Consider the following 15,599-nt stretch of genomic DNA (forward strand, 5'->3'; position numbering starts at 1 on the left):
ATATGACTCCTTAAATTTTCCAAAATGTATCATTTCCCAGGGTCCTTGCTTGTCTAGTCGATCTGTTTGGGGTACTATCCCATTTACATGAACAAAATCTGCTTTCACTTCCTTCTGGACACAGCTGAAGTGTCCATCTCCCAGTGGGATTTGGTCTTTCAGACTACTTAAACTTGAACTATTTCCCTTCAAAACTTTCTACCTTCTTTCTTTGATACTATCTCCATAGACATCTTCATAATATGGTATTTATTTATTTGTTGACCTTTAATTTATATCACTCACTTCAAAGATGTAAGTTCAATGAGGGCATGTATTTTGGTTTACCTTTTTTCTTAATTGCTTCATTCCTATCACTTTAAATAGGGCCTGGCACATAGTAGAAACTCAATAAAAAAGAAATGTGTTTAAATACATGCAGTAATGCATGAGTGAATTAAATATGTGTTTCTAATGTAACTAAAGTTTATAAATTTAAATGTAAAGACTTTAAAAATTTTAATATTAACAATGAAAAAAATTGTCTATATACATTACACATTGCATTGCCTCTTTCTAGAAAGAAACACAGAATATAAGCTGATTTTTTTAAATGTTTTAAAATTTAGTACTATGACTGAAGTATTCCAGAAACCACTCTTTTATAATTATATTTGATCTTACACAAAATAACTCCAGACGCAATGTTTTATAGTACTTCTGTTTACTTTTTTTATCCCCCTGCTCTTTCCTACAGGAGTCCATTCTACCCCATCCCCCAAACTGGTCACTATTATTAAGTCAAAAATTATATATTAATTTATCATGCCATGATAGGCACTGTATTGCTGTTGTTGTGTGGTTGCTTAGTCATGCCAGGCTCTTTTGTGACTCCATGAACTATAGCCCGCCAACCTCCTCTGTCCACAGGATTTCCCAGGGGAGACTACAGCAGTGGGTTGCCATTTCCTTCTGCAGGGGATCTTCCCAACCCAGGGATCAAACCTGAGTCTCCTGCATTCGCAGGCAGCTTCTTTACCTCTGATCCACCAGGAAAGCTGTGCTAGGCACTGTGAATTCAATATTTAAAAAGGTATGTTCTCTGCCCTCTAGAACCATTCTAGCATAGTAGAATAATCTCTGTTTTTTCCAGAAATTATTGTCTCAAAGGAGATACTATTTTTGCTCTTGTCTAAACACACACATGTGGGTGCGCACAAACACACACAAGCAAATACACACTAATATTGAAAAGCTCACTTTTGAAAATGCTAAAAATATCTCTTTTATTAGAGCAGAGCAAATGTATAGATAATTATGAACCTCCAAACTCGAATCAGACAATTTATGAAAGGATATTGAAGTGTCATAAGAAGTGTGTCTTTTTTAAAAAAATGCACTCTTGTACTTAAAAGGAGGGAAAATATACCTGTGGAAAACTGTCTGAGATAGATAATAAAAGAAAATACCTGTGATGTGGCAAGTGGAGTTTAAAATTTATTTTTCTTATACTAAGTCTTTTATAAAGTCTAGTTAGTAAGATTTTTATAAAGATTAAATGAAATAGTTGTCTGGCATTTAGAAAGGTGTTATAAAATTATACTTCCCATTTTAGTTGTCCAGATCACTATATAAGAATAAGTATAATATCATTATAAATTTTTATAACTTTAACCTTGGAGAAAAGGTTCCATATTTAATCTGAGAGTCTATCTAGTATGAATAGATTTAAAGAATGTAGTATAATCTACAATTGTATCTGTTTCCCACTGTCATCTTTATTTATAATGTTGTTTTAGAAAAGTGAAAGTGTTAATCTCTCAGTTGTGTCCAACTTTTTGCGATCCCATGGACGGTAACCCACCAGGCTCCTCTGTCCATGAAGGTCTCCAAGCAAGCATACCGGAGTGGGTTGCCATTTCCTTCTCTAGGGGATTTTTCCAACCCAGGAATTGAACCTGAGTCTCTCATGTCTCCTGCATTGAATGCAGACTCTTTACTACTGAGCCACCAGGGAAGCCCAAACTCTACACAAAACTTAAGTAGGCTAAAATCTCATAAAAATTTATGTGGTGTTATGATTTTCAGATTTATCACTCTATTTTTCATCCTTCATAGTATGCTTGTGTTCAACACATGTCATATGTCCTCTGTTCTATAGAGGAGAGCCTTCCCTATAGAACCTTCCCATCTTTCATTTTGGCTAATAATTAGTGTAGCATAAGAAGAGAAAGGTCCCTGTAGCTACAGGAGACAAATATTCAGATTAGAGATTCATTAGTTAGCCTCCTACAAGGCTGACAAGTAATCTTCTTTCGGACGGGGGACCAAAAGACATCTTGATTGGTAGTAAAAGTCATGAAAATATAGTAAATACCTCAAACTTATTCAAATTAAAAATTAGAAACCTATTGACTTGTATTAACAATGCTCAAAGGAATTTGATTTCTCAGAATAAACTTCTTGAAGCTCTTTGAATATACAATTTACTTGAAATAATGTTATAGTATTATTTCTAAAACAGATTATGCATGAAATGTTGCTCTGAATTCTTATATGTTCACAAGTTACTTAACACATGGACTTCTGGGAAAAGGAATATTTGTAAACCATCTGTAATTTATGTTATATACCTCATCAAAATTGTGATAAGACAAATGGAATCTTAGCTTCTTAAAACAGGCCTTTTGATTCTAGATTTTTAACAGATCTGATAACAATGCAGATGAAAGCAAATATAAAAACTTGGCAGATGTTCCTCCAGGTAGAAAGATGGAGGTACAGAAATCTGACATGAGAAAATCTTATAAAAATTTTCTTTTTTTTTATTATTTAGATTATTTATTTATTTTACTTTACAACATTGTATTGGTTTTGTCATACATTGACTTGAATCCACCATGGGTGTGCATGTTTTCCCCCTCCTGAACCCCCCTCCCAACTCCCTCCCCATCCCATCCTTCTGGGTCGTCAAGAGCCCATGTCCATATGAGACACGAGACAATAAAATATCATCCACAAAGTTCATTCTGGGTTGGCTTCAACTTTCAGGTCTCCTAAGAAGGAAAAGGTAATTGCAACCATGTTGAAGCTAATATTTAAATTTTGTGTTATTATTTTCTTATTTATATTGACATCATAAACTCTATAAGTTCTAAGTCTGTATTGTATATACTATAATCCTATTATTTTATTTTGTCCTTAATGGTAAAAATTTCAGAGGACGCACAGGTTACCTCACAGTGATAATGAGAAATTTAAATATGACATGCAAAATAATGAAATTACTTTATTCCATGTAAATTTTAACACTTTTGGAAATATAAAGTATTAGTGAAGCAGTTTTCTCTTTATCTATGTTAATATACCTGTCTATATATTTATATATTTTTTAGAAATATTTCCATAAAATAAGTAAGGGTTTCTTTAATCATATCATATTGTTCTGAGTAGTGTGATTATAACTAGAGCACCTACTTCAAATGTCAAAATAGTGAATTTTCACCTTGGACATTCTGCACACATTTTTGAGAATAAAAAGATAATTAAATGAAACCTAGGCCATCATTAATATGAATGCACTCTTTTAGTGTCATTTTGAATTCCTACACTCACGCAGTTAACTCAGAAATATATGTATAAGAACTTCTCAAGCATATACATTTATTGCCTGATTCAAATCAAAAAGGTCAAATAAACCAAAGAGGTAGAGTGGATTAAAATGGCCTCTAAGGATCAATTAACACCTACAAATGTTTAGTAAGCAGTCATTTAATTGCTGCTTAACTAAACTATACATACACTGTAATGAAGATTAATAGACTTTGAACAGGTTATGTTTTTTTGCTTTAAGAAGTATAAGCCCTTGATACTATATATGAACTCACTTAATATTAGTGCTATATGGCATTGTTTCATTCATTTTCAGGAAGAGAATTATCATTACAGAACTATTTTAATTTCCACTTCCACTCATTTTAAATATTTTCTAGTGATGTCCATAGATATATTTCATTAAAATAAAACAAATATGAATAAAAAACAAACTAAAATACAGCAATCTTTAAGGTCTGAACTTTCAAATTGGATAATAATTAGCTGTTCAAATGCTTTTGTTGAGTATTATTATGTAGATGCAAATTACTAGACATTGTAGAAGTACTGTCTAAAAGATTCAGGAGGATCCAAATTCACTTGGAGCAAATATACATTTACTTGAATGTGTTTAGAAAATGATTGCTAAAAGAAAAAATTTTCCACCAAGAAAATGCTTGGATTCACATTCAATTTTGTCTTTTGGTTAAATGTTTGAGTTGTAGGAACTTTCAGTTAGGTGTATTTAATATTCATATTGAATTTAATTATTATGTGAAAAGTTTTATACATGTGTATAGAAGTAAATGTTTGAGCATCCTCTGGATTTTTTGCTAAAGTTTTGTCAGGAAACTATTTCAATACTATGAACGTTCATTTGAAAGACCCTGGTTAAAATGACAGTTCAATTTAATTAAACAATAGGATTAGAAAAATTGACTTGCTATTCTTGTTTAAAGGAAAGTGTAATGTGATTTTTGGAATTCTTCAAAAGTGTCTATTATGTCTATGTCCTCTTCCTTATAAACTTGGTTATCTTTAACCTTAATTTAGTGGACTCGAAAGTAGATTGCAATTGATAATTATAAAGTAAAGATAGTTATAATTTATAACTGGTTAAGTAATCATTCTTTGTTAGCGCTTATAGCCAGTTTCTAGGAACTTAATTCTTTCATATTTGCTACTTCCTGGCATTGAACCTAATGCATTGTAAGTGCAAAATTAATTTTTGTTTTTTCAGTTTGAATACTGGATATTTCACAAGGCATATCTTTTTCAAAGAGTTTTCTAATATATAAATGTAAGTCATGATATCTTAGTAAATTTATTTTTTCATTTCCTCCCTCCTTTTCTTTCCTTCTTTTTCTCTTTCTTTCTGACTTTCTTTCTCACTCATTTTCCTTTCTCTCCTCCTTCCTTCTCTTATTGCTTCATATTTTCCCTCATTCCTTCTTCTACTTCAATAATAAAACATAACACTAAAGCTAAATAAATATAATCAATATCTACTTAAGAATTTAATATTTCTTTATACTAAAACTCAAATTACATTAATTTGGGTCATATAAATTTGAGCAGATAACTTTTAAGCTGCATAATCATCATATTGGTATTGCAAAGTAAAAATGGAATACAAAATGGAATTTCAAAATAGCAATGTAAATGAGTACTGAATTACAGTTTTGAATGTTTCAGATATGAAGAAGGAAACTATAGCAAACCTTATTTGTATTATTTTATATTATGCATTTTATATTATTTAAGTTTAAATTAAATCAAGTTAGAAAATCCATGACGCAATCAATTTCTTAAAAAGTCAGTTAGTTATATGCACTTCATATTTCTGTTTTACCTCTGATGGAAAGTTTTCTGTCTTGCTTGTGATGTGTGATTTCATACACTGCTTTCTTCCCAAAGGGAAATACTTGATTCGGTTCTTGGATAAAAATGATCTGTCACCATTGTTTGCTTTAAAGGGCTTTTTTCTTTTCTTTTCTTTTTTTTAACTCTGAATACTGAAAGGAAAAAAAAAAATCAAGGCACAGGGGATTGTAGTCCAGCTGTTATGGAATAAATCAATATTTAAATGTGCAATAGTGATTTTTCTTCTTCGGAAAGTAGGGACTTTGTGTGCTTAATTTCTTGTTTTATTAATACATCCAACTTTGTCTAGGAAAGACTTCAAATTCAGCTTCAGTTTCTATTTAACTTTACTGCTCAACAATGGGGTAACAGAATAGTAATATAACTGTGCTTTAATCTTTGATTCCTGTATTCTGTTGGGGGTTGATGAAGCTATGACTTTCATAAATCTCTATGAATTTCATTTAATTAAACAACCATATTCCTTGTTGAGTTAGGGAAACTGCAACTTCTCTGATCTGTTTGATGTTGGCAAAAATGATTTCGGTTCTATTTTAAAGGCTCATTAAAGGAAAAGCTGAAAAATTTCTAAGTGGTCATAGCTATCAAGGGATCATAAATCTCCTCATTCTAAATATAAGGAAAAACACATCTTTTCTTCTTCAAGCAAGAGATTTCTGCAGAATAATAGCCTTTGGGTATACTCGTTTTTTCCCCCTAACCTCTTCCATACATTTTATATCATGATTTTTGTATTAGACGGTTATGCCTTGAAATTATGTTTTATCATTTTATTCCATTTCTTGGTTTACACTGAGAACAGCTTTCATTCTCTGGCAACTCATTAAATGCACTGATTTTGCAAAACTCGTCCCCTGCGCTCAGATGCCCATCTTCAAATTTCTACCGTGTGCCTCCGGCCCCCAGGGTGAAGCACTGCCTGAGTGTGTTAATGGCAGAATCACAATGTAATTGTCAGAATGGTGGCATCGTCACACTTTGACGCCAGCATCCTGTTTCTTTCTTCTCACTACAGAGAAACTAAGGCTAAAGGTTAAAGGATGCGGTTTATTAAATAATTCAAGCCATTAACCTGCAACCTGCAAAGCGATGGCAGCCTATTAAGTTTACGCTGCCATGATTCACGTTTGGTGTTTACTAATGCTAAAGCATATTGCCTGTTGGCTTTACTTTTATTGCTACATAGTAATGTAGTGAGGAAGGAGAATAAAAAAGGTGACAGGACCCACACAAGGGGACAATAAGAGCAGCAGACTCACTTGCATAAAGAAGATTGAAGCCTTCCCTCCCTCCCTCCGTCTCTCGGTATAGGCCCCAGTGCACATCTGCGTCACTTACAAGGGAGGAGGAGGCGCCGAGGCAAAGAGAAAATTGTACTGTGAGGACCTTGACAGCTTCACGGCGCGGGCTTTTCCTTTTGCCCTCCTGTATTTGCTGGATTTTTTTCTCTTTCTCTCTCTTTTACAAACTGACTAGATAAAGCCACCCCTTCTCGCCTTGCAGAAGGCATTTGACTTTCTCAGAGACACCCGCAGCTCTCAGAGCATCTTCCTAGAGAGCAGGGACAGGGGCGCAGGTGCATCGAGAAGGCTGGGGGGGAGTGTGCTTCTTCCGCGACTTGGGGATCTTTCTCTCTGCAATCTCCAGGCACTGAACTCTAAGCTGCAAGGATAGGGGAGCCGACAGCTTCTCGACTGAGGCTCTGCCACCCGTGCATGCTAGGGAGGTGTATCCAGCTGCCTTCGCCTCCAGAGCTCCGAGCGCGCAGACCTCCCTCCCTCGCGCGTCTCCGGCACCAGGGCCGTCCCTCACCGCGGTCACCGCCGGGACCCCGCAAGGAGATCGGGGATTCTCAGCCCTCTGCGTCCTGTTCCTGCCTGTGCACCCGGCCGTTGAGTTCCCCACGCGCGGGTCCTGAGGTCCTGACCGCAGCTGAGCCGCACGGCTCTGCTGTCCGCGCTCCGGTCGTCGCCTGGCAGGGCGCGCAGCCGCCGGGTCCCATCTGTTCCCGGGGTGCAGAGGGCGCCTCCCGCCCCCTACTCCAACCCGGGGCTCCGCTGGCCTGCCTCCCCAACCCGTCTACTCCTGCGTCAGCTGAGGTCCCTTCGCCTTCCTTGCGTCAAGCATGTCAGGCTCTGGGCGAAAAGACTTCGATGTGAAGCACATCCTGCGACTCCGCTGGAAACTCTTCAGCCACCCGTCGCCGTCGGCCGGCGGCCCGGCCGCGGGCAGCTGCCTGCAGCAGGACGGCAGCGGCAGCTTCGAGCACTGGGGACCCAGCCAGAGCCGCCTGCTCAAAAGCCAAGAGAAGGGCGGAGTGAGCACTTTCTGGAAGAAGCCTTCCTCTTCTGCCTCCTCTTCTTCGTCTGCCTCCCCGTCCTCTTCTGCCTCTTCCTTCAGCCCTCTGAATGGCACGCTCCTGCCAGTGGCTACGAGGCTGCAGCCAGGGGCGCCCGGGCAGGGCATCCCCCAGCCCGCCAGGACTCTCTTCTACGTGGAGTCCCTAGAGGAGGAGGAGGTGCCCGGAATGGACTTTCCTGGACCACACGACAAAGGGCTTGTCCCGCAGGAGTTCAAAGCGGAGCCAGCCAACTCGAGCCAAGCAACAGGTGAAGGGTGTGGACACAGGTACAGTAAGACCCCATGGACAGCCAAGCAGCCCTCAATTTCCACTCGTTCCCGTCCCACCGGTGTGCTCTGGTAGTTACCAAGTCTAAAATGCTTCAGGTTGAAAATTTTGATTAAGAGATGCCAGCCTGGTTTTTATTACTCAAGTTGTAATCTCATTAAAAGTTCCCTCGTTAATTTCTATTGGCTCCTACATATTGCTTTTCTTTTGGAGTTGCAATCACAAATTGAATATATATGCATTTTGCTAACTCTCCAGGTAGAGTGAGTCTCATATTTCTGAAGTTATAGTATTTTTCTGTCGTCTTCTGTCGTTAAATGATATATGTGAATCTCCCAGTTATCTAATGTGAGGAGAAACTTCACTATTCAAATGCAACTCATATACTGGCCTAGTAACTGGCTTGGCAGATTATCTAGGATCCTTGTGGTTTGAATCTATATTCCAGAAGTGATGAGGTGGACAAAAGGAGGCTCTGGACAACAACATTATCTTCTCTCTTTTTCCTCCATGAAAGACAGTGTTACTATATTCTATCCCAACTTGCTTTTTTATCCTACTTCTTGATCACCTTTGCTTTGTTCAACGTCTTAGAATTAAACTCTTACTAATGCCCTTTGCATTAGTCTGTCCTGATTCATTGGCTCAGTATGGACTGTGTATTCTTAGTAAGCAGGTCAATGTCTATTTCTTGTTTATTTCTAATATTACATCTTTGAGTACAGTTTTTCTACTGTCAAGACATAGAAAAACTCTTATACATGACCTCATTCTAAGTTTGATATTTTCAGAGAATTGACTCATTCTACATAGATCATTACTACTTTAGGCATATAGTGAAGGGATGTGAAAAGGTTTGCATTTTAATTCATATATGAGAATATAATATATTATGAAGAAGAAGTACAGGGCAGCCATAGGAAAATTATGATGAAACAGTCAATAAAATTTACCTTTCAGTAAATAAATTAGAAACAGAAGCAATTTTTTAAACTTCTACTTCATTGAATCAACATTTCATAAAGTTGTCATGAAAGAACACATAAAACAAAATACTATAGATATTCTTTATGCTGACAAATGTGAAGTTAAAGATACAAAAATCATCCTTAAAATTTTCAATTATATGGATTATGTGGATTTGAATTTGAATTTTAAGAATGTTGAGCATAATCTTATATGCAAAGATAATACAATGGAAGTTTATTATTTTACAAAAAGAGGTTTAATTTACTCTTTTCAACTATGAGAAAGTTTTTTCTATCTATAGGAGACCTAAAATATAAATTTATGTATTACTCAGTTTAATTAAGATACTTTACAAAAATAGTCATAACTTTGAGTATCACTACTACTGTGAAGTTATTTGATTTATGTATTCACTGGTGACCTACAGTTATAGATTTTTTAAAAAAATAAAATATGTTGGGCTTTAGCCCCTTTAATTGAGCAATTTTAATTTTTTGTTTGTTTTTATTTTTGGGTAATCATTTATAAAGATCTAGTATTTCACCTTATATGTTTAAAAGAAACCAATTAGGTTAAATATATACCAATTACTGTTACATTGAAACTGGTACTTACATGTCTCAGACAGTTCAGGAAAAAAAATAGATTTTTTTCCAGTTTTGTAAAGTCTTCTCATCAACTCAACACCTGACCTTCTGGAAATATTTATGTTTGATAGTTTTAAAAACCAATTTGCTTTTTAAAAATACATCTTAAGTATATAAGGCATATTTGGCATAAGTAATTTCAGAAGATTTTTATGTAAGTTGGGGAATTTGGAAATACTTGTGGAATATTGGCTTAAGAAATTATAATAAATTAAAGAAATAAAACCAATAACTAATAGTCTAGGTTAAAGATAAAAACACCCATCAGATTTACTTCCAGTCCCTCACTTTTGAATATACATCAGTGTTTTTACTCATTAAGAGTCGTATATGAAAACAATTCTGAAAACAAGTCAAGTGCCACCCCAAATCATCTTTACTTTTGACATGAAGGCTTCTTACGAGAGTTTGCATGTGTAAAATATTGAAATTAAGGTCTCATTTTATTTTAAAATTCTTATGCTTAAATCCTTTAGTTAAATTTTAATTTCTTGTTGGACAAATTAGTCAGCTCTGATAGTATTCTTGTGGATTTTATATGTTCCTAAACATTCATAGACTACTGGTTCTGTGTTCATGGTTGATTGACAGCAAGCTACTAAACTTAGCAATTAGTCGTTATCAATATATATTATTATAATATGTGGTAAGAATAATGTCCATTTCCCAGGAAGGACAACATTTCCAATATATTAAATACAAAATGGAAAACAATATGTAAGATCATTCTGTAATATGGATTTGCTTTGGTTTCTATTATAACCCATTCAGGAAATCTACATGGGGTTCATAATGACCAATGGACACATAAACCATATAAACCTGCATGACCATTTTGATTACTTGAGTCATTATTACTATTCTATGCTGTCACATTTGATATTTAGCATTTTGCTTCATCAATTCTGAGCACTATACTAAGCTAATCTACATGTGTAAAAAAAGAGTTGGCCCTTTTTCTCTTTCTTCATTTCTCTTTATTTACTTAGTCTTATACTAGTTAAGCACATTGCTTTATGTAAGTGGCTCAGTTTTATTTGTTATTCAAACAGCAGCTGGAAGTTGCTCAGCAGAAAGCAGCTCATAATCTCAGAATTCTGGAAAGCTCAGTCATCATGGAGTTGAAGCATAAAGATAGCAGAAAGACATAGTAAATTGATTTACTGCTGAAATCCAGTCTTTATCTTATCCCACTTTATCAGACATACATAAACAAATCTCAGTATTCTACCTTACCCGTGACACCACTAAGAATCCTAACTCTTCCATTAATAGGCTCTTGCCCTGTGCTATTATTCATTTATTTTCTCTTTTTGGCTGTCTGAACTTAGTTGTTGGTGAGTGTATCATATCCTAGCCATCAGATCATTACATATTTTTGGTATGCCCAATTTTTTTTTGTACAAGATTCTATATGTAGTAAACTAAAAAAGCAATGACTTATTCTTGCAGTTCATAGTAATGTAAATGGGAGAAAATATGTTGTGTTTAACTGCTTGCTTTTTTAGTTTTTTCAGGTCTCACAAAGTGGAGGCGTCTATTTTCATGGCTTCAGTTGCATATGTACTCAGTTTAGTTGAACTCTGTGACCCCATGGGCTGTAGCCCACCAGGCTCCTTTGCCCATGGCATTTTCTAGGCAAGAAGACTGGAGTGGGTTGCCATCCCTTCTCCAGGAGATCTTCTCAACCCAGGAAGTGAACCTGCATCTCTTGCCTCTCCTGCATTGGCAGGAGGATTCTTTGCCACTGAGCCACCAAACTGCGTTTTAGTTGCATTTCAAAACTCAGACTCTGCCTCCCCACAATCAACCCTCTTCTTTACCCCCACCCTGACCTCTGGTCTCACACATCCATTTGACCTCTCCGGTGGATATCGCAGATACAATATGAATACAACACATACAAAACTGAGCTCATAATCTACCTTCTCTCTTGCTCAATTTCCTTCTCTATCTCAGAGAAGAGCATTCCATGCATTAGGTTGTGCAAGCCAGAAATCCAGGATCATATTTGTCAAAATCCTCTTTCTCTTGATTTTCAATATTCCACCAAGCCCTGTCACTTTTCCTTCAAAACTGTCCTTTCCCCTGTATCTGTCCCACATCTCTCCATCTCTGTCAACTGCACTTCATTTAAAAATACTGTCATCTTTTATGTCAACTTGTGTAACTCCTATTTGAATTCTCTTCCTTCATTAACCTTGCCACCTGTAATCTTTCTCCATACTAGAGTCAATGAAAATTTATAAAATAAAAATTTACCCTATTTTGCCAGATCCTGATTCTCCTTTTATTTTTCAGAGCATTTCCACCAGTCTTACCACGATCCATTCTGTGGACAGCGAGGCCCTGGAAGAGCTGAATCTTGTCTGCCATCCAGGCCTTTCCCTCACCAGATCCCCATGCTCTTCCCCTGTCTTCTAGGGGCAATGTTCTTCTGTATTGCTTTTCTCTGCCTCTGGGCCTTACAAACTTAATTCCTTTCCTGATTACATAGTGATTCTCCTTCCCTCATTTCACCCTTTTCTGAATTCATTCCTATTCATTATTGAGATGTCTTAAATGAAATCCTTGTAGCTTTCTTGAAGAAGCATTCGTTGATCTTCCAGCAAAAGTCATTTTAAATAATTTAATTTATTTTATCCCCTTATTTTATGTTTTTAGAGTAACTGGTCTCAGTCTTGAGTTTCTTATTACAACTATATATTAATGTATGTGCTACTTTTTAAAATTTATCTAACTCTGTTTGCCTCATGGACAGCATGTTTCTGTTTGCTCATTATCTTATACCTATCATAGAGCATATAGTTACTCAATAAATACTGTTGAATGAATGCATATTTGTCATAATCATAATGAGTGACATTGATTAGGAACTTGCTATTTGCCAGGTAGCATGCTGAATATTTATATTGTGGAATTTAATATTCAGAACAGCTCTTTGATTCTAATATAATTATGGATCCTTTTGTTAAATGATTACATAATCATTTTATGATTATGGGAAGTCTGAGATATAGACGGGTGATTAATTTCCCCCAAATCACAGGACTGTAAGGAGTACAACTGGATTTTTAATCCTGGTTCTCTGACCCCTGACACCATATTCTATGCCACTTTGCCAACTCTTCTCTCAGTCTGCTTAAACAAACAAACAGAACAGAAGAGAAGAGGCTCCAGCCAAGATTATGCTGAAAGAATTCTCTTATTTTTCTGGTGGAAATTATGCTTGTGTCTCAATGTTTAAATAAACTCTTTAAAATGATAGTGATGGACAACTCCTGATAAGGTCCCATCAGAGAAGATGAGCCCAAGTTCAAAAAACATCAAATTATTTTCTAAAGTATTGTTCAGTCAGTGCATTTTACTTTTTAGTTAAATCAAAGTATAAAGAAATAACATAGACATAAAAAAATCATTTAATTTTTGAGTCCAAACGAGAGCATTATGATAGAAAATCACCTTCTGAAGTACAGAACAACTGATACAGAGATGTGTCACATATGCCATTAGAATCTCATAGAAGTTTGTGGAATTTATTTAGAATGGAAAGAAATCAGCCTTGTTTCAGTCAAAAGGAAAGAAAAATGACACAAAGTGCTATTTCTTCAGGAATGTAGCTCTCAAACCATTCTTATATGGAACACTAAAATAAATAACATTTATATTTTCTCCATGACCTCAATTTTGTAGTAAAAAGGTGTATGGAATGATTTTATTCAATTTTATATCTTCCTGATTAATTTATTCTAGGCTTGGATGTTATACAGCCTATTAGAATTTAAGTCAGAAATAGCAAAAACAATAGTTTGTCTGGAGGAAGTTTTTCTTTTTCTTTACATATTTCAGGATGCATTTATCAATATATTATGTTGTTTGCAAAGAGGTCTACAGTTTCCAGATGCCATCTCCTCTGAGTACATTTGCTTCAGGCAAACCAAGAAGATCATAAAGGAAAAAGTAATACGATCACTAGGTTGGTTTGCAAGCTCAAAACTCCAGAGCTATCTAAGAGAAAGATGTGAATACAAATGCAAGATGAAATAAATAGAACTCTTAATTGTAACAAACCATAAAACCTCTACACTAGTTGAAGAAACATATTCTGGCTTTCTTTGAAATTTCTAATGAATACTTTGTAAACTATATCATTAACCACTTCAAGACATCAGTTTAAATGTTTAAAAAATAAGGAAAATCTCCCTATTTAACACTTGGTTAATATATAATATAATATTGATGTTATTTTAATTTGTTGATTTCTTTTGTAAGTATTGAAAGATAATTTGTATATCTGAAAGATGGTATACTTCTAACATGTACACATTAAGACAAATTTCATTGCTTTTGACAAAGAGCTTTTACAGAATTTACAGAAACTTTAGCTCTGCAGGATATTTTAGAGTTATATCAAGTTTAAGAACATGAAAATGTACTACATTTTAAACAGAGTCTCACAGTAATGAGACTATTGATTTTATTTTAACATCCAAAATAACTGTAGGTATTTTTGTAGTAGCTATAAAAACAAATTCTCTGGAAAGTACATATTAGTTTAGATCAGATAAACTTAATTTATTGTTCTGTATTTAAGATAAGATTATTCAAAACTTTGAGGAAAGCATGATATAGAAACAGATAGTCTGAGCAGAATCAAATATTTGAAAGTATTGTAAATCAAATATAGGTAAAAATTCTGTCCACAATATATAAATAGGTTTGGTGCTACTACCTTGCTCACTTTCTGCCCAGGATTTGGAAACAGATTGGTATAAGAACTTATGAAAGCATTACACAGTTTAGCTTGACTGATAGAATGTGTGGTATGATTTTAAAATCCTGCAAAAAATCTGTTTCGAATGGTAAGCCAAGAAGGCAGGTCAGTTTGACTGAAGATCATGTCACAGAAATAGTACTTGAAAATGATCTGACAGTCTTTGATAAAGGTAAAGAGTGGAATCAGTTGATTTAATTATAAATTCAGATTTCCCCATCCCTTAGGCAGCCTTAATTCAACTTTTATAATTTCTCATAGGAAATCTTTCAGTTTAATTTCATCTCTGGATGAAATTTCTGTTACTGGACAGTAACAACTGTCCCAGTAGATCATTTGGACTCCTTTATTCTTAACGATGTTGATAGGTACTTAGTCATGTAAATCAGCATTTTCATCTTGGCTGGAATGGGATGGGATAGCTTTAAAATTTAAAACATAAAATTGGGGGGGTTTTATACTACAAAAGTAAGAATAATCCAACTATTTTATAGTTTTAAAGAGGTGAATACAAAAATCTTTTTATATCTACAATAATGCGTATGGTTTGGTTTGATTTACTTCTTTAATAGATTCTAATTACATTAAAATGTCTGAGATGTGTCTTTAGGCTAATAGTCACAAGTATCAGAGCTTCAGAATAGACAGAAAAATACTCTTGGAAAGAAAAACTGTCTTGAATTTATATCTTTGAATTTATGGATATAAAAATATCTTGAATTTCTAATCCTAAGATTCAATTTTGAACTCTACAATGTTGAAAATAAGTTGGAGTAGTTTATCATTTATAGTAAAATTTGAATATAATTTCTACTTTTTCAGTTACCCTACCTTTGATGTAATAATATGTAATTTCAGTAGAGAGGTTTACACACATTAGTACCTAGATATTTGGTCTTTGGTGACCTACTGATGATATTTAAACATTTACTTGTGCAATTTTTTCTCAAAAGGCGTGGCATTTTGCATTTTAATTTCTTTATGTCTGTGGTTTGTAGCAGTTTTGGTTAGTGGTTAGCTTGGTTAGTGGTTAGTTATAGTGGTTTTGGTTAGTAAATTCTTATTAGCAATAGGAATATGCCCATATTAATCGGCCAAAGAATAAGAAAATGTTGAAAAGCAG

At 34.9% G+C, this 15,599-nt stretch overlaps 1 protein-coding gene across 2 annotated transcripts in view; it reads left to right on the top strand.

Annotated features, from left to right (window-relative positions):
- Window positions 1-6,789: 6,789 nt before the first annotated feature.
- KLHL1 (kelch like family member 1) overlaps window positions 6,790-15,599 on the top strand; it is a 476,190-nt gene continuing 467,380 nt past the window's right edge. The window contains exon 1 of one of the 2 annotated variants that reach the window (XM_043478165.1): window positions 6,790-8,085. In XM_043478165.1, the coding sequence (XP_043334100.1) occupies window positions 7,583-8,085 (503 nt within the window). In that variant the 5' untranslated portion in view covers window positions 6,790-7,582. The remainder of the gene's footprint in view (window positions 8,086-15,599) is intronic. The other variant, XM_043478166.1, reaches the window with a different exon arrangement.

This window comes from Cervus canadensis, chromosome 9 (genome assembly GCF_019320065.1).
Source record: "Cervus canadensis isolate Bull #8, Minnesota chromosome 9, ASM1932006v1, whole genome shotgun sequence".
Lineage (NCBI taxonomy): Eukaryota > Metazoa > Chordata > Mammalia > Artiodactyla > Cervidae > Cervus > Cervus canadensis.